General features: G+C 38.9%; 1 protein-coding gene across 2 annotated transcripts in view; it reads right to left on the reverse strand.

Moving 5' to 3' along the window:
• Positions 1–629: 629 nt before the first annotated feature.
• Positions 630–16,332, reverse strand: part of LOC126365895 (N-acetylgalactosamine kinase) — a 98,289-nt gene continuing 82,586 nt past the window's right edge. For both annotated transcript variants that reach the window (XM_050008615.1, XM_050008614.1), the window contains 2 exons: positions 3,103–3,301; positions 630–3,022 (listed from right to left, as the gene is read on the reverse strand). In XM_050008615.1, the coding sequence (XP_049864572.1) occupies positions 2,857–3,022; positions 3,103–3,301 (365 nt within the window). In that variant the 3' untranslated portion in view covers positions 630–2,856. The remainder of the gene's footprint in view (positions 3,023–3,102; positions 3,302–16,332) is intronic.

Genomic DNA, 16,332 nt, shown 5'->3' on the forward strand with positions numbered 1-16,332 from the left:
TTGAAAACATTGACACAATTACAAAATGAAGCAAAATAAATTCTTGCCTTCATAGAGAAAAAAAACATCTTTCAAGAAATATTAACAATATCCATTGTAAAACAAAATGCTCACTAATAACGTATAATCATACAGTAGTTTAAACACACACACACACACACACACACACACACACAGAGAGAGAGAGAGAGAGAGAGAGAGAGAGAGAGAGAATATATATAATTGATACCTAAACTGCTCACCAATCAGATAATTACAAATTATATTTTAACATTTCTTCATGAGATTGCATGATTTACAGAGGCAGGGTCACAAACAATGGGAGTAACAGGAATCAGTCTTTGCAATGAAGCCCACCCAAACACCACCACCACCATCATCTGAAGGACAAACAATTATTGCACTAGTATAAAAAGATTTGATGATCTAATAAACCTAATTATGATCACAAACAAGACAATTTTCAATTCACCATAGGCCAAGATATTCTTGCATCACATCTTCATACAGGAAATGAATTTAATGCAATGAACTTACATTTTTCTACCTATAACATTTCTTTTGCACACTGAATGAGTACCATAATACGTTACAACATTTCAACTTATTTTTGTACCATTCTATTCAAGTACATGATAATTATGCTTTATTTGAATCCAGATGGTTTACATATGGCGATACAAATTGTGTCACAAACAATCTCAAAACAAAATATCACTCAAAACCACAAATCAGGTTCACAATTTTCCTGGTTTCCAACTAAAATGATCTGCCAGCTCTATTTACACACATTCACGGTTTAATAATAGCTGTGTCTATCCAACAAACTTAGAAGTTTCATGTGTTTTACACTTGGGACTTCATATTTATCATTACTCCCCTGACGTAACATAGACTAGCTGTGATTTTTTAACAGAGGTAGATTCTATCACACCTACAAACTGAAAAAATCAGCTTGAAACTCATGCTTGTAATTACAATTCAGCTTATAAGTAAGTTTTCTATTCTGTTATGTTTTCTCAATAACTCTCCCCTCATTTACACCACATTTCACATGTGTATTACTACTTGAATACTACATCCAATCTGGCTGTTGCTAGGGACACACCACTAAGAAAATTTACATTTCCATACATGCAGGCATTTAATGTTCTGATAATAAGAATCATACACAAGAGGGATGAACAGTATGTATCTCAGTGATTTACTGACACGAAAGTAGTAGCAATGGTAACATGAATTTAAAAAATGAAAACCACCTTACCAAAACTAATGAATAATTATCAGATTAGGAACACAGATATTACAACAAAGGATGAGATTATCTACACTTGTGAAGTATATGGAATGTCAAAAACCACCATAGGATTGCAACTGAGAAAAACATATCCAGAAAGATTGGAAAACAGCAGATTACTGTGCAAAACAGATAACAGAAACAGTCATTAGAAAGGGAACAGTAAGATTAAATTAAAAAATAGAAGTTAGAATTAACCATCTTTCAGGTGTGCATTTCCCAGCTGCTGCTTGGTGAGTAGATTTTTATCTATCCAATTAAATTATTTTGTCAAAAATTAGAAGTAGTGCAACATAGGAGTGCTGTGGTACTTTACGTAGAGCATTCAAGTACCAAATGAAACACTGAACCATGAACATAATGTTGAGGAAATTAATCTTCAGAGTGATGAGATGGTGGCAAATGGGTTCGGTAAATAAGTCTGCACAGAAAATCTGGTAATTCATGCATTCATGAAAGGCAAAACCTCTGTACTCAAACTGCTTAAAATAATCAATGTGAGGAAAGTCCTGGCATCATGCAAATACTTCAGGAGTAAAGGAGATGTGTTGCCTGAACACAGCTCATACAATGGAAGGACACAGGTTTGCGTATGTGTGTGTGTGTGTGTGTGTGTGTGTGTGTGTGTGTGTTTGTGTGCTTGTACTCTAGCTCAAAAAGGATTTATTCCAAAAGCTGGAAAATTTTTGTTTTCTTTTGTCTGTGGACAACTCACCACTTCTGCTATTCAGTGAGTGGTCTTCTTCACTCCTAAAGTGTTAAAATAATTTATATTTAACATGAGAAAGCCAGTAAATAACAAAAAATTCAAAGTAAAACAGAGGGGACACAATGTCAAAATTTAAAGTTCATGCAAAGATCATAAAAACATAACTTTCTCTAAGGTTTTAAAAGGAAGTTTAGAGACTGGTTTCATTGATGATGTCCTCAGAGCACAAGCTCAGAGTGAGCAAGGACTGGATGCCAAATCAGCAGTGGCCTTTTCAGAGGAACTACTGTGACATTGCCCTCAAGTAATTCAGAGAAATCATGACAAGTCTAAACCTGGATGTCCACATAAGGGTTTGATCACCACTACTCCTAAATGTGAGTCCAGTGCATCATCAATCACTCTTTATTCACTCGGTGGAAACACACGTAACTTATCGATGACCTTAGAGGGAAACCTTTCTGCATATCTCATACACGGTAAAATATACTGGAAAGCTCGACACCAGTTTGATTTTTTTTTTAAGAAGGTTCGCAGTATACACTGTGAAACAGACACTGAGAAGAAAAATTACCTTTTCTTTTTTTCTACTACCTCAGCTATACTCTAACCTGAAAGTGTTTCAAAGTTGTTTTACTGCCATCACATAGAAGCATACATGATTTTCATAAATAAGAGCATTTTATCTAATGGCACGGCTCATAATAGCAGTTACTTCAGTGCATAGAGTACTTTATGAAAATATATATGTATATCATTTAAAGCCACATTATTTCCTTTGATTAAGGTAAGCGTAGTGATCATTCCAGAATTAAACAGGAATGCTATTGATAATTTCTATCCCTTCTTTTTAAGAAACTACATAAACTTCAGCACCTTCACTTGGTTCTGTTGCAAATACAAGAGTATCAATATTTTGTGTTTCACTGTGTTTGGCATAGAAATTTGTTTTCAATTTCTCTATGTATTTTTTGTATGAATCTTGTGTTGTTAAAGCAACAGTACAGCCACCCCATCTGTAAAACAAATATGAAAACAAGTATGAAAGACTGTAGGAGCTTAGCACTTTATAACCTATACCTATATGGCTACATACCCAGCTCCTGTTAGTCGAGACCCCAGTGTCACATTTTCTCCCAAGAGAACAACTTCGTCCAGCAAAGGATGACTGCACTCAAACAAATGCTGCAGACTTTGATGGCTCTCTCTCATAAGTTTTCCCAGCTGAACCAGTTTTTCTTCATCACTTGCTTCAGACTGACAAACTGCACAGAAGTTCTTCACACGGGCTGCCTCTGCAAGACCAGAAAATAAACTTTTGTTGGATGCTCTCTACATAACAAAAAGTTTGGTGCTCTATTTGACAACTGAAGTAATCATGAGTATGACAAACTTTCTGAACCTCACTCTTTGTACATCAAAATGATACGCATCATACTTTCACATTTTAAGGAAGACAATTAAATAAAATGGAACCTTATGTTATCATGCAGTGAGAGGAATGAGGCAATCATTTGTACACTGGTGTAAGTGAGAGCACCAACTCTACAACCAGTTTTGTAAGTATAAATTATAAACCAATAAGAACTGTACAAAAGTATGCATTCCTCAAATGTATACAGCATTAATCATAACATCATAACACAAGTGTTAAATATGTTACAAAAGCTATGACACACTAGGTGGTAATATATACATCAAGGTCCCGACCACTTGAGATTAAGTGACTCATTTTGAGAGACACATCACTAGATTAAGGCATTTTAAATGTAATCGGTGATCACCATGTCACGTCCATACTGCAGATGTTGTTGTTGTGGTCTTCAGTCCTGAGACTGGTTTGATGCAGCTCTCCATGCTACTCTATCCTGTGCAAGCTTCTTCATCTCCCAGCACCTACTGCAGCCTACATCCTTCTGAATTTGCCTAGTGTATTCATCTCTTGGTCTCCCTCTACGATTTTTACCCTCCACGCTGCCCTCCAATACTCAACTGGTGATCCCTCGATGCCTCAGAACATGTCCTACCAACCGATCCCTTCTTCTAGTCAAGTTATGCCACAAACTTCTCTTCTCCCAATCCTATTCAATACCTCCTCATTAGTTATATGATCTACCCATCTAATCTTCAGCATTCTTCTGTAGCACCACATTTCGAAAGCTTCTATTCTCTTTTTGTCCAAACTATTTATCGTCCATGTTTCACTTCCATACATGGCTACACTTCATACAAATACTTTCAGAAACGACTTCCTGACACTTAAATCTATACTCGATGTTAACAAATTTCTCTTCTTCAGAAACGCTTTCCTTGCCATTGCCAGTCTACATTTTATATCCTCTCTACTTCGACCGTCATCAGTTATTTTGCTCCCCAAATATCAAAACTCCTTTACTACTTTAAGTGTCTCATTTCCTAATCTAATTCAATCAGCATCACCCGACTTAATTCGACTACATTCCATGAACCTCATTTTGCTTTTGTTCATGTTCATCTTATACCCTCCTTTCAAGACAATATCCATTCCATTCAACTGCTCGTCCAAGTCCTTTGCTGTCTCTGACAGAATTACAATGTCATTGGCGAACCTCAATGTTTTTATTTCTTCTCAGAATTTTTCTTTTGTTTCCTTCACTGCTTGCTCAATATACAGATTGAATAACATCGGAGAGAGGCTACAACCCTGTCTCACTCCCTTCCCAACCACTGCTTCCCTTTCATGCCCCTCGACTCTTATAACTGCCGTCTGGTTTCTGTAAAAATTGTAAATAGCCTTTCGATTCCTGTATTTTACCCCTGCCACCTTCAGAATTTGAAAGAGAGTATTCCAGTCAACATTGTCAAAAGCTTTCTCTAAGTCTACAAATGCTAGAAATGTAGGTTTGCCTTTCCTTAATCTAGCTTCTAAGATAAGTCGTAGGGTCAGTATTGCCTCACGTGTTCCAATATTTCTACGGAATCCAAACTGATCTTCTCCGAGGTCGGCTTCTACCAGTTTCTCCATTCTTCTGTAAAGAATCCGCGATAGTATTTTGCATCCATGACTTATTAAACTGATTGTTCGGTAATTTTCACATCTGTCAGCACCTGCTTTCTTTGGGATTGTAATTATTATATTCTTCTTGAAGTCTGAGGGTATTACGCCTGTCTCATACATCTTCCTCACCAGATGGTAGAGTTTTGTCAGGACTGGCTCTCCTAAGGCCGTCAGTAGTTCTAATGGAATGTGGTCTACTCCCAGGGCTTTGTTTCGACTCAGGTCTTGCAGTGCTCTGTCAAACTCTTCACAGATACTGCAGATAAATCATGATAATTTCTTTATTTCAAGTACCCTAAGATCCTCATAATGTGACTATCAAGTTGTATCTCATTATTTGCCTTGGCAGCACAATTTCAAACAAGAATATCTCAAATGCAAAGCATCAAAACAGTCATCATTTCTCCAAGTTAGATGTTAGTTTGTTAATCCCAATACTGTAAAAGATCATTTTGTTATCAGAAAGTGCAGGCATTAGATGATCTGTGCTATGTAACTCCATTCACCCATCATGGACTTGTAGAAGACATTCAGAGTAGCTATTGTTTTGATTACCAGAGATTACCAATATACTGATGACAGAGCAGTCATAATGTATGGCTGTTAAGCTGCTTATGACCAGAGCAGGCCAAATGTTTTATGTTTTTGTTTGAACACACGCTTATTCAAAATCCTTTTACAAAAATTTCAGGAGACCATAGCTTTCAACCCTGAGGAAGGTAATCCATCATGATATGACTTGAAAACTACCACAAGCATCTTACTTTTATTATTATTATTATTATTATTATTATTATTATTATTATTATTATCATCATCATCATGATCATCGTTTTACAATAGAAGTTACATTGTTGGATACAGTCAAGTCTAATCCATGTTTGTCCCAGCTTCCTGATGATAGGCCTGCTGATTTAAGTGATTTTACAATATTTTACCCAAGTTCTCTGCCAAAAATGACATGCTGGGTTCCTTCTCGATGAAATATTCTGAAGTTAAAATAGTCGATGATTCACATCTCCATGCAGGAACCACTCAGAAGGAGTTATCTGACAAAAATAGAATGGTGATTATTGCGATTATGTGAAATGTGATAACTCTATAGCTGAGCAACAAACCAGAAAATCTGAAGGCAGAAAAAGAAATCAGTGAGATGTGGTGACTAGAAGAGGGTGGTTTTTGGTTCATTTAATTGTATAGAAAGAGTAAAAAAATAATGAATCAGAAAATAGACAGTAAAGTTTTTTTGTTACAAACAGAAAGAACACTGATGATGAAATTGAACAGATATCTAATAGATATTGTGATCAAACAAAGCATTCATATCTATGACATCACAAATAACAATGACAGTGAATGCAAAGAAGACAGTGCTAATATTACTGAAATATGTCAAGTGGGACTTCAATTAGACTAGAATTTAGTCATTGGTGAATGAATGGAACAGAAACAAATGGGAGCTTTTAGTTTTGGCAAAACAGGAGAGGAGAAAAATCAAAAGAATTTTGTGTTGGTCACAGATTAATCACTGAGAACGCACTGTATAAATTTGCATCAATAAGGATGCATATATGAAGATGCCAGGGGATCTAAAAAGATCAGACTGCCTATATTTTGGTGAAATAGAGATTATGTGATGCAGCTAAGAACTGAAGGTATTATCCAAGTGTTGACAACTACAGTGAACATAACCTAATGTAGACATGAACCTACAAACATACATAAAATATGCATAGCAAATAATGAATGAACAAATCTCTTTATCTGGCCCAATCTTGTCAAAATTATTTAACAACACGAAGAATTAGCCAACACTAAAAATTACATAACATGATGGCAAAGATAAAAAACAACATCCACCAAAGAAACACCCCATGCACTCTGACATCACATCGCACAAATGCACAAGAAAATATCACAGCCACACACAGCTCCTGTCCCCCCCCCCCCCCCCCCCCCCCGCAGTGCAGGGCCCATGGGCTGTCTTGATACTTTAATTTAATTGTGTGCGTTGGATCTCTCGGGAGCTGTGGTTTGTGGAGGTGACATAATTGTCAATTGTGACGCTGTCCCTGATGTCCTAACAGATGTTTTTTTCAGTTCATTCTGTGTTTACTGTGTCTTAATGTACAGCCACGGTGTCTGAAGTCGTTGCAGTACTACATCTCCATGGCGTGTTTGTCTCTAACCAGCACTTTAGGAGGGCCGATATCCAGTGGTTGTAAGGACGACTTGGCTGAGTCTGTTCATAACATTATGTAAGAGCAATCGTGTAAGTCTTTGTGCACAAACACCTTATGCGTGCCATCATGGGAAGGCAGTGGACAGTGTATATTCATGCAGTGACGTCCTGTGGGTTTGGCAGTGAATTTGGTACTAAAAAGTCTGTTGGAAACTGTAACAGTTTACCATCAACCATCTCAGCCACAAACACACCAATGCTGAGTTTGTAAGGTGTTCGCACGCCTGACAATACTAACGGTAACACTTCTATCCATATCATTTGATGACACATCAGTGTCCTTCCAGAGTTCTGTGCCACTGTTCCACCAAACCATTACTGGTTGGGTGATAACTAGTCATGTGGTGGCAATGGAAGCGGCACATTTTGGTCCAGCTCTAGGAACAGTATCGACTCAAACTGACATCCTTGATCAGTCATAACATGGAGGGGGCATCTTGAGACATGCGATCCACATATACAGAAACATCCTCGCTGTAGGACTGACTGATATATTGCCTGTTTGAGTTGCCTCTGCCCACCTTGTACACCTATCTATGGCTGTAAATAAATACCTGTAACTCTCTGGCTCTGGAAGAAGTCTGATCAGGTCCAAATGAATGTATATGAATCTAGCAGAGGGACATTGAAAATTTCCAATATCAGCATGTACATTTCAGACCACTTTACTTTGCTGACAAGGAATGCAGGAACATACCTGAAGGTGCACATCTCTTCATAGCAGGCCACACAATGCGCTATGTCATCAGCAACTTGATTGTAGCACTGACTCCTGGGTGCAATTGGTTGTGGACACTGCCAAATGCTGTCTTTCAGAACATCTCTGTAATGAATGGTCCTGGCTTGCTTTAAGAAATTTCACGCCACAGTTTCAGCTAAGAGTTAGGCATCACAATTTGTTCCAATTTCAGACCTGTAAAAGGGTCATTTAACACTTGCTGCAGTTCTGAATCCACAGTCTGTTCCACCACGAGCTTATCACAGTCTACAATCTCTGAACTCTCACAAATATGTGAAAAATAGTCAGCCATCAAATTCTCTGCACTTCTTCCACATCATATGTCGTAAAGTGGCTTATGAACTCAATATAATGGAACTGTCTCGAGGAGCACTTATCACTAGTGTTTTTAAAGCCACATGTTATTGGTCTGTGGTCTGTAAACATGGTCACCCATCTATTTTCTGTTTGCAGGCAGAAGTATCTAATTGCTTCATAGATTGCCAACAATTTGTTGTCATATGTGCTCCACTTTTGCTGTGATACCTGTAATTTCCTGGAGGAAAACTGCGTGGGTACCACTGCCCTTCTCTGCGCTGCCCCAATTGCTGACTGACTCATGTCTACAACAATAGCTAGATGTGCATATTGAACTGGTTTGAGTGAGGATCACTGCCTGCTGAAGCTTGCTTGTAGATCACTAAATGCTTTGTTCATTTCTGGTGTCCACCTAATCAGTTGCTGACCCTTGACATCATGTCCCTTGAGTGCACCAATGTGTTGTTCTCGCACATCAGCTGTTGCTGGCAGATGATTTGAAAAAAATTTATTACTCCCATATAATGTCTCTGCTCTTGATAGTTCACCAGTTTTGGCAGAGACTGTATTGCCATGATCGTCTCTGGCAGAGGCAATGTACCTTCTGACAACACAGTATGTCCAAGGGAAGCGACTTGGTTCTTGTGCATGATGCACTTATTTTCGTTTAACACCACTCCATGAGCAAAGAGTCAGCAGCAGACTTGACACAGACAGTGTTCATGTGCTTCAGTATCCAGTGTGAACATCAAAATGTCATCAAGATAAGCAAAACAAAATGCCAATCCCTTTATCACTTTGACAATAAAATGCTGCCAAGTTGGTACTGCGTTATTGAAGGCCAAAAGGCACAAAGGAAAACTTGAATGGCGTAGTCATTACTGTCTTCAGAATGCCTCTTGGAGCTACTACTATCTTATTGTAAGCTTTCTTGCAGTAGAGAAAGTTAAAAATGTTCGCACTGGCCAGAGAACATGTGAAGTCCTGTATGTTGGGTATTGGATATCTATGTGGGATTATCCTCAAGTTTAATGCCTGGTAAACCCCTTACAGCCTCCATTATCTGTTCGTCTTTCAATACCAAGTGTAGGGGCAAAGATCACTGGCTATCTGGCTGGCAAATTACTCCCAACTAACATTTCTTTAAATATCACTTTTTTTTCTGTCAGCCTCTCTGGTGCAACTCTCTGTGCTAGTCTTGAAACTGATCGCCTCAGCGTGGTATGAATATAAAGTACCATACAATGTTTAATTTCTTTTCAGTGAGCCTGTTTAGTTGATTATCCATTGTTAATATTGCCTGGTCATCCAGAAGTTTCTGACTTTTCTCTTCCTTATGTAGCTTCTCAGATACAGAGTTGCCAATCGCCTGAAGCTTCTCAGGCATCGTACCTCTTTTAGTGCCTGATACAGTACTGTTGTCTGTCAAATTTAATAAATGTTGTCACTTTAAGTCGACTGTCAATGTGAAATGAGCTAGAAAAACAGTGCCCAATCAAAGGTCCAATATATCAGTTATCACAAAAGACCATGTAAACTGTTCGAAGAAACCCACATCAATCTTGCATACTTCATGCCCATATGTGTTAATCACAGTGTTATTCACTACTTTCAAACATGACTATATGTCTTGTTTGTTGCATGGTGCATGGCTGTCAGGAAGTGAGCTGATGTCTGACCCAGTATCAACTAAAAACCTAATGCCTCTATTCTTTTCTAATACATACAACTTCTTCAAAGTAAAAGGAGATGTATGCGGTGACGACCGCTGTTGCTGACAGAAAAACATTGCACTGTTACTGCATGTACCTCGGCTCTTTGAGTAGAAACATGATGACGTGCAACTCAAAATATTTACTGTAGCAACAAACTTTATGTACATTCTCTTCCTGGCTTCGTGTTTCACGTCTAGCTCATTTTCATACCTGATTAATGTTAACTTGTCATGCTGTTGCCTGCATAGTTGTGTTCTCAGGTCCTCTAGAATAGTTTCAAATCTCTAACCTCATTTGAAATGTTTGTTGCATGTCATGGTGTGACTGTGGCACTGTTTATAGATATGGCTCAGATTTCAATTTGCTGATCATGGTGGTAATCATATGTGGAATCTGTCGACATCATTGTAACATTGCAGTTGGCTTATGCATCTCACAGGTTCTGTCCACAGCATGTAGTAGCTTGTCAGCTTATCTCTCCTTGTATATGGCTAGGACAGTCCTTACTTCTGCTGGAAGTTATTGCCATTTGTAACAGTAACCTTTTAGAGACTGTCGAACACTCTACCAGGCTGCGTAAATGTCACCAGTATTCTTACAGGGTCCTACCTCCCTGCTTCTCTTGGTACAGTACCTGCTTGATGCTGATGTCTACTGCCTTCATGCACCAAGAAATTAGAACTTCCTTCAGTCTGCCGTATGCTCCTCCTGTAGGTGAGCTCACCATCACATCCGACATCGATGCCGAGGACTGGTGGTTCAGGTTACTTATCACCACACTGAACTTCTTGTGATTGTTGACTACTCTCTGTTGTTGAAATACATTTTCCATTATTGCAAACCTCGTATGTGGCTGGACAGGCATGAATGAAAATGTTCATAATTGCAACCACTGAGTGTGTGAATTGCTGAAACCAGTGGGTAGACCCACAGCTGTTTCTTGCTGTGGTGTGGTCAACATTTCTGACACTGTTGCCTTACTGCACTGTGTTGGCATTGTTGAATCAATATCATTTCTTTTGTTCAGCATACACTCAAAGTTCGTATCTTCTGAAAGATGCAGTTGCAACATATCTATTTCGTTCTGAAGTCTGCAATTGTTTAGATTTGCCACAGACTTACATCAATCAATTAAAAGCCTGAAAATCCTTAGAGATCATCAATTACATAGGCATGGACCTACACCACATAAATAAAATGAGTGTAGTGTATAATGAAGGAAATTCTTTATTAGTTTCAGTCTTGCCAAAATTACTTAACCAGAAGAATCCAACAACGTTAAGAAACTACGCAACATTATAGCAAACTTAAAAAACAACATCCACCAAAAAAACACCTTGTGCTCTCTGACGTCATGTAGTGCAAGTGTGTGAAAAAATACCACTGACACACTAGTATTTATGAAATGCTTGTTAAAGTTCAAGAAGTTACAGAGAAATTGACTGAAATGTTGGAACCCAGACAAGCTAAAAGAAATGAAAAGCAAAGAGGACATTTCAGGAAAATATGATGAAATGCAGTAGAAAAGGATTACAATTGAAAAAGGCAGAAAATGCCCTTGGATAATGAATGAAATATTGTTTGCAGTAAAGTAATGAAAAAATGTATACTGTTGCCATTCACTTTCAACCATTTTTTTTTTACGTCACTGACAAACGATAATAACCACAAATGTAGCGAAGCTAAAAAAGACTGAATGGAGAAATGATTTCACAAGATGTGATGCATAATTGAAAAAGGGTAATGTGATTCTGTACAAAAATGCTAAGCAATCACTTTAGGGAGTATAGTGACTAGAGACAAAAAATATAGTTGGGAAATGGAAGCTGAAAATAAGGTGAATAAATGAAAACAATACTTGGAAAAATATTAAACCTGCCACAAAAAATTTGGCCAACTGTAAATAAGGACATGGGGCATGAAGATGAAAGGGAAATTCCATACTCTTTTCTGTATTTCAAAACGTTTTGCACAAACACAGAATGCAAGACTGCCCAGATACTGATGAAATATCAGTGTATTTCCACAGGTATCATACCACATGACAGAGCAAGAATTATACAAGCTCATGAACAAAATATGTGTCACTGGGGAAGTTCCATTATATCTCGAAAAAGCATATAATTATTGGACTTCCAAAGAAAGTAAAAGCACATAGATTTGAAAATCTACATTGGTGACCCCACGTCCAACAACACTAAGAGCTATAAACTATTTTATGTTCTTTGACTCATCTTGCTTGCAGAAACAATGGAGTCATCACACACAACCTTAGTGCTGAAGTTAAGCAATTACAAGGCAGTGATTTACACGGTGTTGAGTTAAGTGCTCGGCAGCAACAGCAACAATTTTTGCCTCTGCTTAAATGTGAAACTGGTATTTTCTTGTGTAGTGCTGGTGACATGAAAAGTGACCTCTACGTACCTGAGGAATATGTATGAGTTACCGACCTTCTGGGTGACTTTGGCTACGAATGCCACTCTTCGATAAATAAATGAGACATCTTTCAACAAACTGTCATGGACACACATCGAATTTCAATCGATGTGTTGCACCTACCGTGTCACGTTTGGTTCTGTCAAATTTATTCACGTTGCCAAATGGAGTCAACTCAGTTGGGCCATGCATGAACACTTTCTTTCCAGCCAAAACAACTATGTGGCAGTCATGGCATTTCTGACATCAGCTCCATGTTCGGCACATTACTGTGTCACCGTGGTAAGTATGCAAATCTCATTAGTTATGTTATTTTGTCACCTCCAGCTACCAACAAATATGACATGGCAAAGTCAGTGTGGGTTGTGAAGTTACCTCCCCAGGTGAGAACGAGCACTGATCTTGAAAGAGATTGAGCCATAAGAGAAGAAATGAAGTTTGGCAGACATACTTCAAGCCCTGTTACAACAACAACGTCTTAATTCACTGGACAACAACAACCAGTCCTGCGTCAGTTGGGAAGCATGCCTTGACATGCAGCAATAGGCAGCTGAACAATTCTGATCACACACAGATGCTGCTGAGGATGACATCACTCCCATCAACCAAGGCAGTCACCATTGGCCAGCCAAAACAAACAGACAATTGGTCGGCAACAGCAATCAGCTCCCTGACAAAAAGACACAAACACGCCTCTGTTGGCTCCTTGGTTGTTCTGGCACTACTACTCACAACTGCAAGGCATCCTGAGACTACCTATATGGGAAGAACAATTGTTGCCCCAATTCAAGACGTCTACAAACTTGACATGTTAGCCAATGTCACTGCACACCATCTTCTTGACAGACTCTACATCCTGGATCACACTTGCCACCAATATTTTCTTGTTGACATGGGATATGAGGTGAGTGTTATTCCATGTATCTACAACCAGTGCCTTGCTGTGAATGATTCATCCACCGCAGTGTATGGAAACATGTCTTGAAGCTTTGACTTCGACTTAGAAGACATGTACTCTTGGAAATTTTTCATTGCTGATGTCACAAACTAGTACTGGGGTCTGAAGCTCTGAGACATCTTGCCTCTGTCCTGATTTGGCTTGTGAACCTCTTCTACGTCACAGCAACAGACGTTCTGTGAATGGAATTATCAGTGCTGTACCATCCCCCATGTAACCAATGACTATTAATCTCAGCTCGCAAACTGTTCATTCTGTTGATATGTACAAACACAGCCAATAGATATCAAAACACTGCCTGTTATCATCAGCGGAATTACAATGTACCACCCAGCAATAATTTGACGTACTGAAGGAAACATTTCACCTATGTGAAGAAAAGCATGCCACTTCCGATAAAATTTGTGCTAACTGCTGACATATATATACTTGAAACAGCTTGATCATTTCATTTTTCCCCGTCACAAATGAATCACCAGATGCAGGACATACGGCAACAAACACTCACACACCACCACAGCCAACTGTAACAGTTTCATCAGCACCTGTACAGGTTAGTCACATGCATTGCTCCTATAGTGCCCGTGCACCTGCCATATGTGTCTCCCATATCCCATCATCCATGTGCGCTATCAGCAACAGTATAGTTCATAAAACAACCACCACCCTAGGCCCAGCCATAGTGTGTAGGCTACCTCTGAACAGACTTATTGTGGTTAAGCTCGTTACAATGAGGTTATTACAAACTGGGTTATTAGACAGTCTGATAGTCTTTGGGTCTTCCCCATTCATCTTGTACCTAAGAAGGATGGCACCTATAGCCTATATGGTGGTTATCAATCCTTATAGCTCCTATATGATACCAGACACTTAGCCTATCCCTAACATTCACATTTTGCATGTTATCTAACAAGCACCCCAGTGTTCAGTGAGCTGAATTGTAAGAAAGCACGTCAGTAGATTCCTATGAACCCAGAGGATGTTCCAAAGACTGCAATCATAATCCCTTTAAGACTGTATGAATTTCTTTATACGACATAACAACTTAAAAATGCAAGCCAGACCTGGCAAAGATTAATAGGCAATGTTCTTTTCAAATTTCCGTTCTGCTACACCTACTTGTATGACATTTTAGTTTCCTCTGCTTCCAAAAGGAACAAGACCACATCAAACCAGTTTTCGATACTTTACACAAACTTGGTGTCACGATCAACTATGACAAGTGTCAGATGAGGCAGTCTCAGGCTACCTTCTTTGGTCATTTGGTTCGCCATGACGGCGTTTGGTCTACAACTTAACAACCTAAACATCGCATGCTGCACTCACAGGCCTTTCACAACTTATACTGATTTTTCAGCTTGATAATTAAGCTGCCTAATGCTGCCACCATCCAGGTACCTCGTACAGATGTTTTACAAGCAAACGCATCTCAGGCAAAAAGACTATTCACTGGACCCCACAGATCAGACAAGCATTTGAAAAAATTACAGACTGTCTCTCTCAGGCTAAGACTCTAGCTCATCCACTACCCAGCTGATGGTCACCACGCACATGAGCAACTTTGTGACTGGTGCTGTTCTTCAACAGTCAGTAGCATGCACACAACAGCTACAGCACTTCTTTTCCAAAAAAACTGACCGACTCACGGCATAAGTGATTGGCCTATGACAGAGAACTGTTGGCACTGTCGAAAGCAATACAATACTTCAAAGAAGACATGAGGGGACATCTTTGACAGTCTATATGAATTATCATCCACCACCGGATTCTATTCGAAACTCTACAAAAGACTGTAGCCCATGGTATTTCCTCCATTTATACTTACACTGCACAATTCACAATCAATGTTCCACGTCTACAAGGTGTGGACAAAGTCATGGTTGGCTTCCTTTCACATATAAAGTCTCTCTCAATAGATACTGATTTTGACAAACTTACAGAAGCATAGCTAGAGCATGTACATTATGTAAACTCCTATATGGCAACAAAAAGCGACTGCACATCAAACATCGCAACATCCTTGGCTCTTCAAAACAAGTACTATGTGATGTCTCCCAAAACTGCCTTCATCTACTGGTATCAGACACCATGAGACGAACTATTTTCAATAAATTACTTGGGCTTTCACATACTGGGATTCGTCCAATAATGAAGCTTCTCACAGACTACTTCATCTGTCCAAATGTCCAGAAAGACTGCAAATCTTGGACACAATCGTACATTGCCTGCCGACAATAGGCCAATATCCTTGACATCTGTTTGCTGCAGAGTTCTTGAACACATTATGAGTTCAGATACAATAAAAAAGTTTCAGATTCGTAAGTGTTTCGTCACTGATTACTAAATTTCCATCATTTTCGCCAGCAGCAACAGCACTGCATCTACCTACACTTGGTACACAACATAATGTTCCTGTAACTCCTCTATCTGAAGATGAGCCTGCAGTGGGTCGAAAACATATTCATGGTTGAAAAAATAGTAAAAAAGTGACTGATTGCATATTTATTACCAGATAAATGCCAAAATGAGAATGCCTGTAGGGAAGACAATGTTCTTTTCAAGAAACACTATTGAGAAAATTTACAGAACCAGCTTCTGAAGATGAATGCAGAACAATTCTACAACTGCCAACAGGCATTTTGTGTAAGAACGAATATACAAAATATTGGGGCTCATACGGAGGCGCATAGACAATCGTTCTTCCCTCGCTCTATTTGTACAAGTAGAACAGGAAAGGAAATGACCAGTAGTGGTAAAGGGTACCTTCTCCCATGCACCATACAGTGGTTTGTGTACTATGTGTGCATACGTAGATGTAAAACATTCCAAACTAGGAGAGCACAACCACTACTTAGTCATTATTCTATCCTTTGGGCCATTTTCAGCATACTACAACAACAAA

The sequence above is a fragment of the Schistocerca gregaria genome, chromosome 4 (assembly GCF_023897955.1).
Source record: "Schistocerca gregaria isolate iqSchGreg1 chromosome 4, iqSchGreg1.2, whole genome shotgun sequence".
NCBI lineage: Eukaryota > Metazoa > Arthropoda > Insecta > Orthoptera > Acrididae > Schistocerca > Schistocerca gregaria.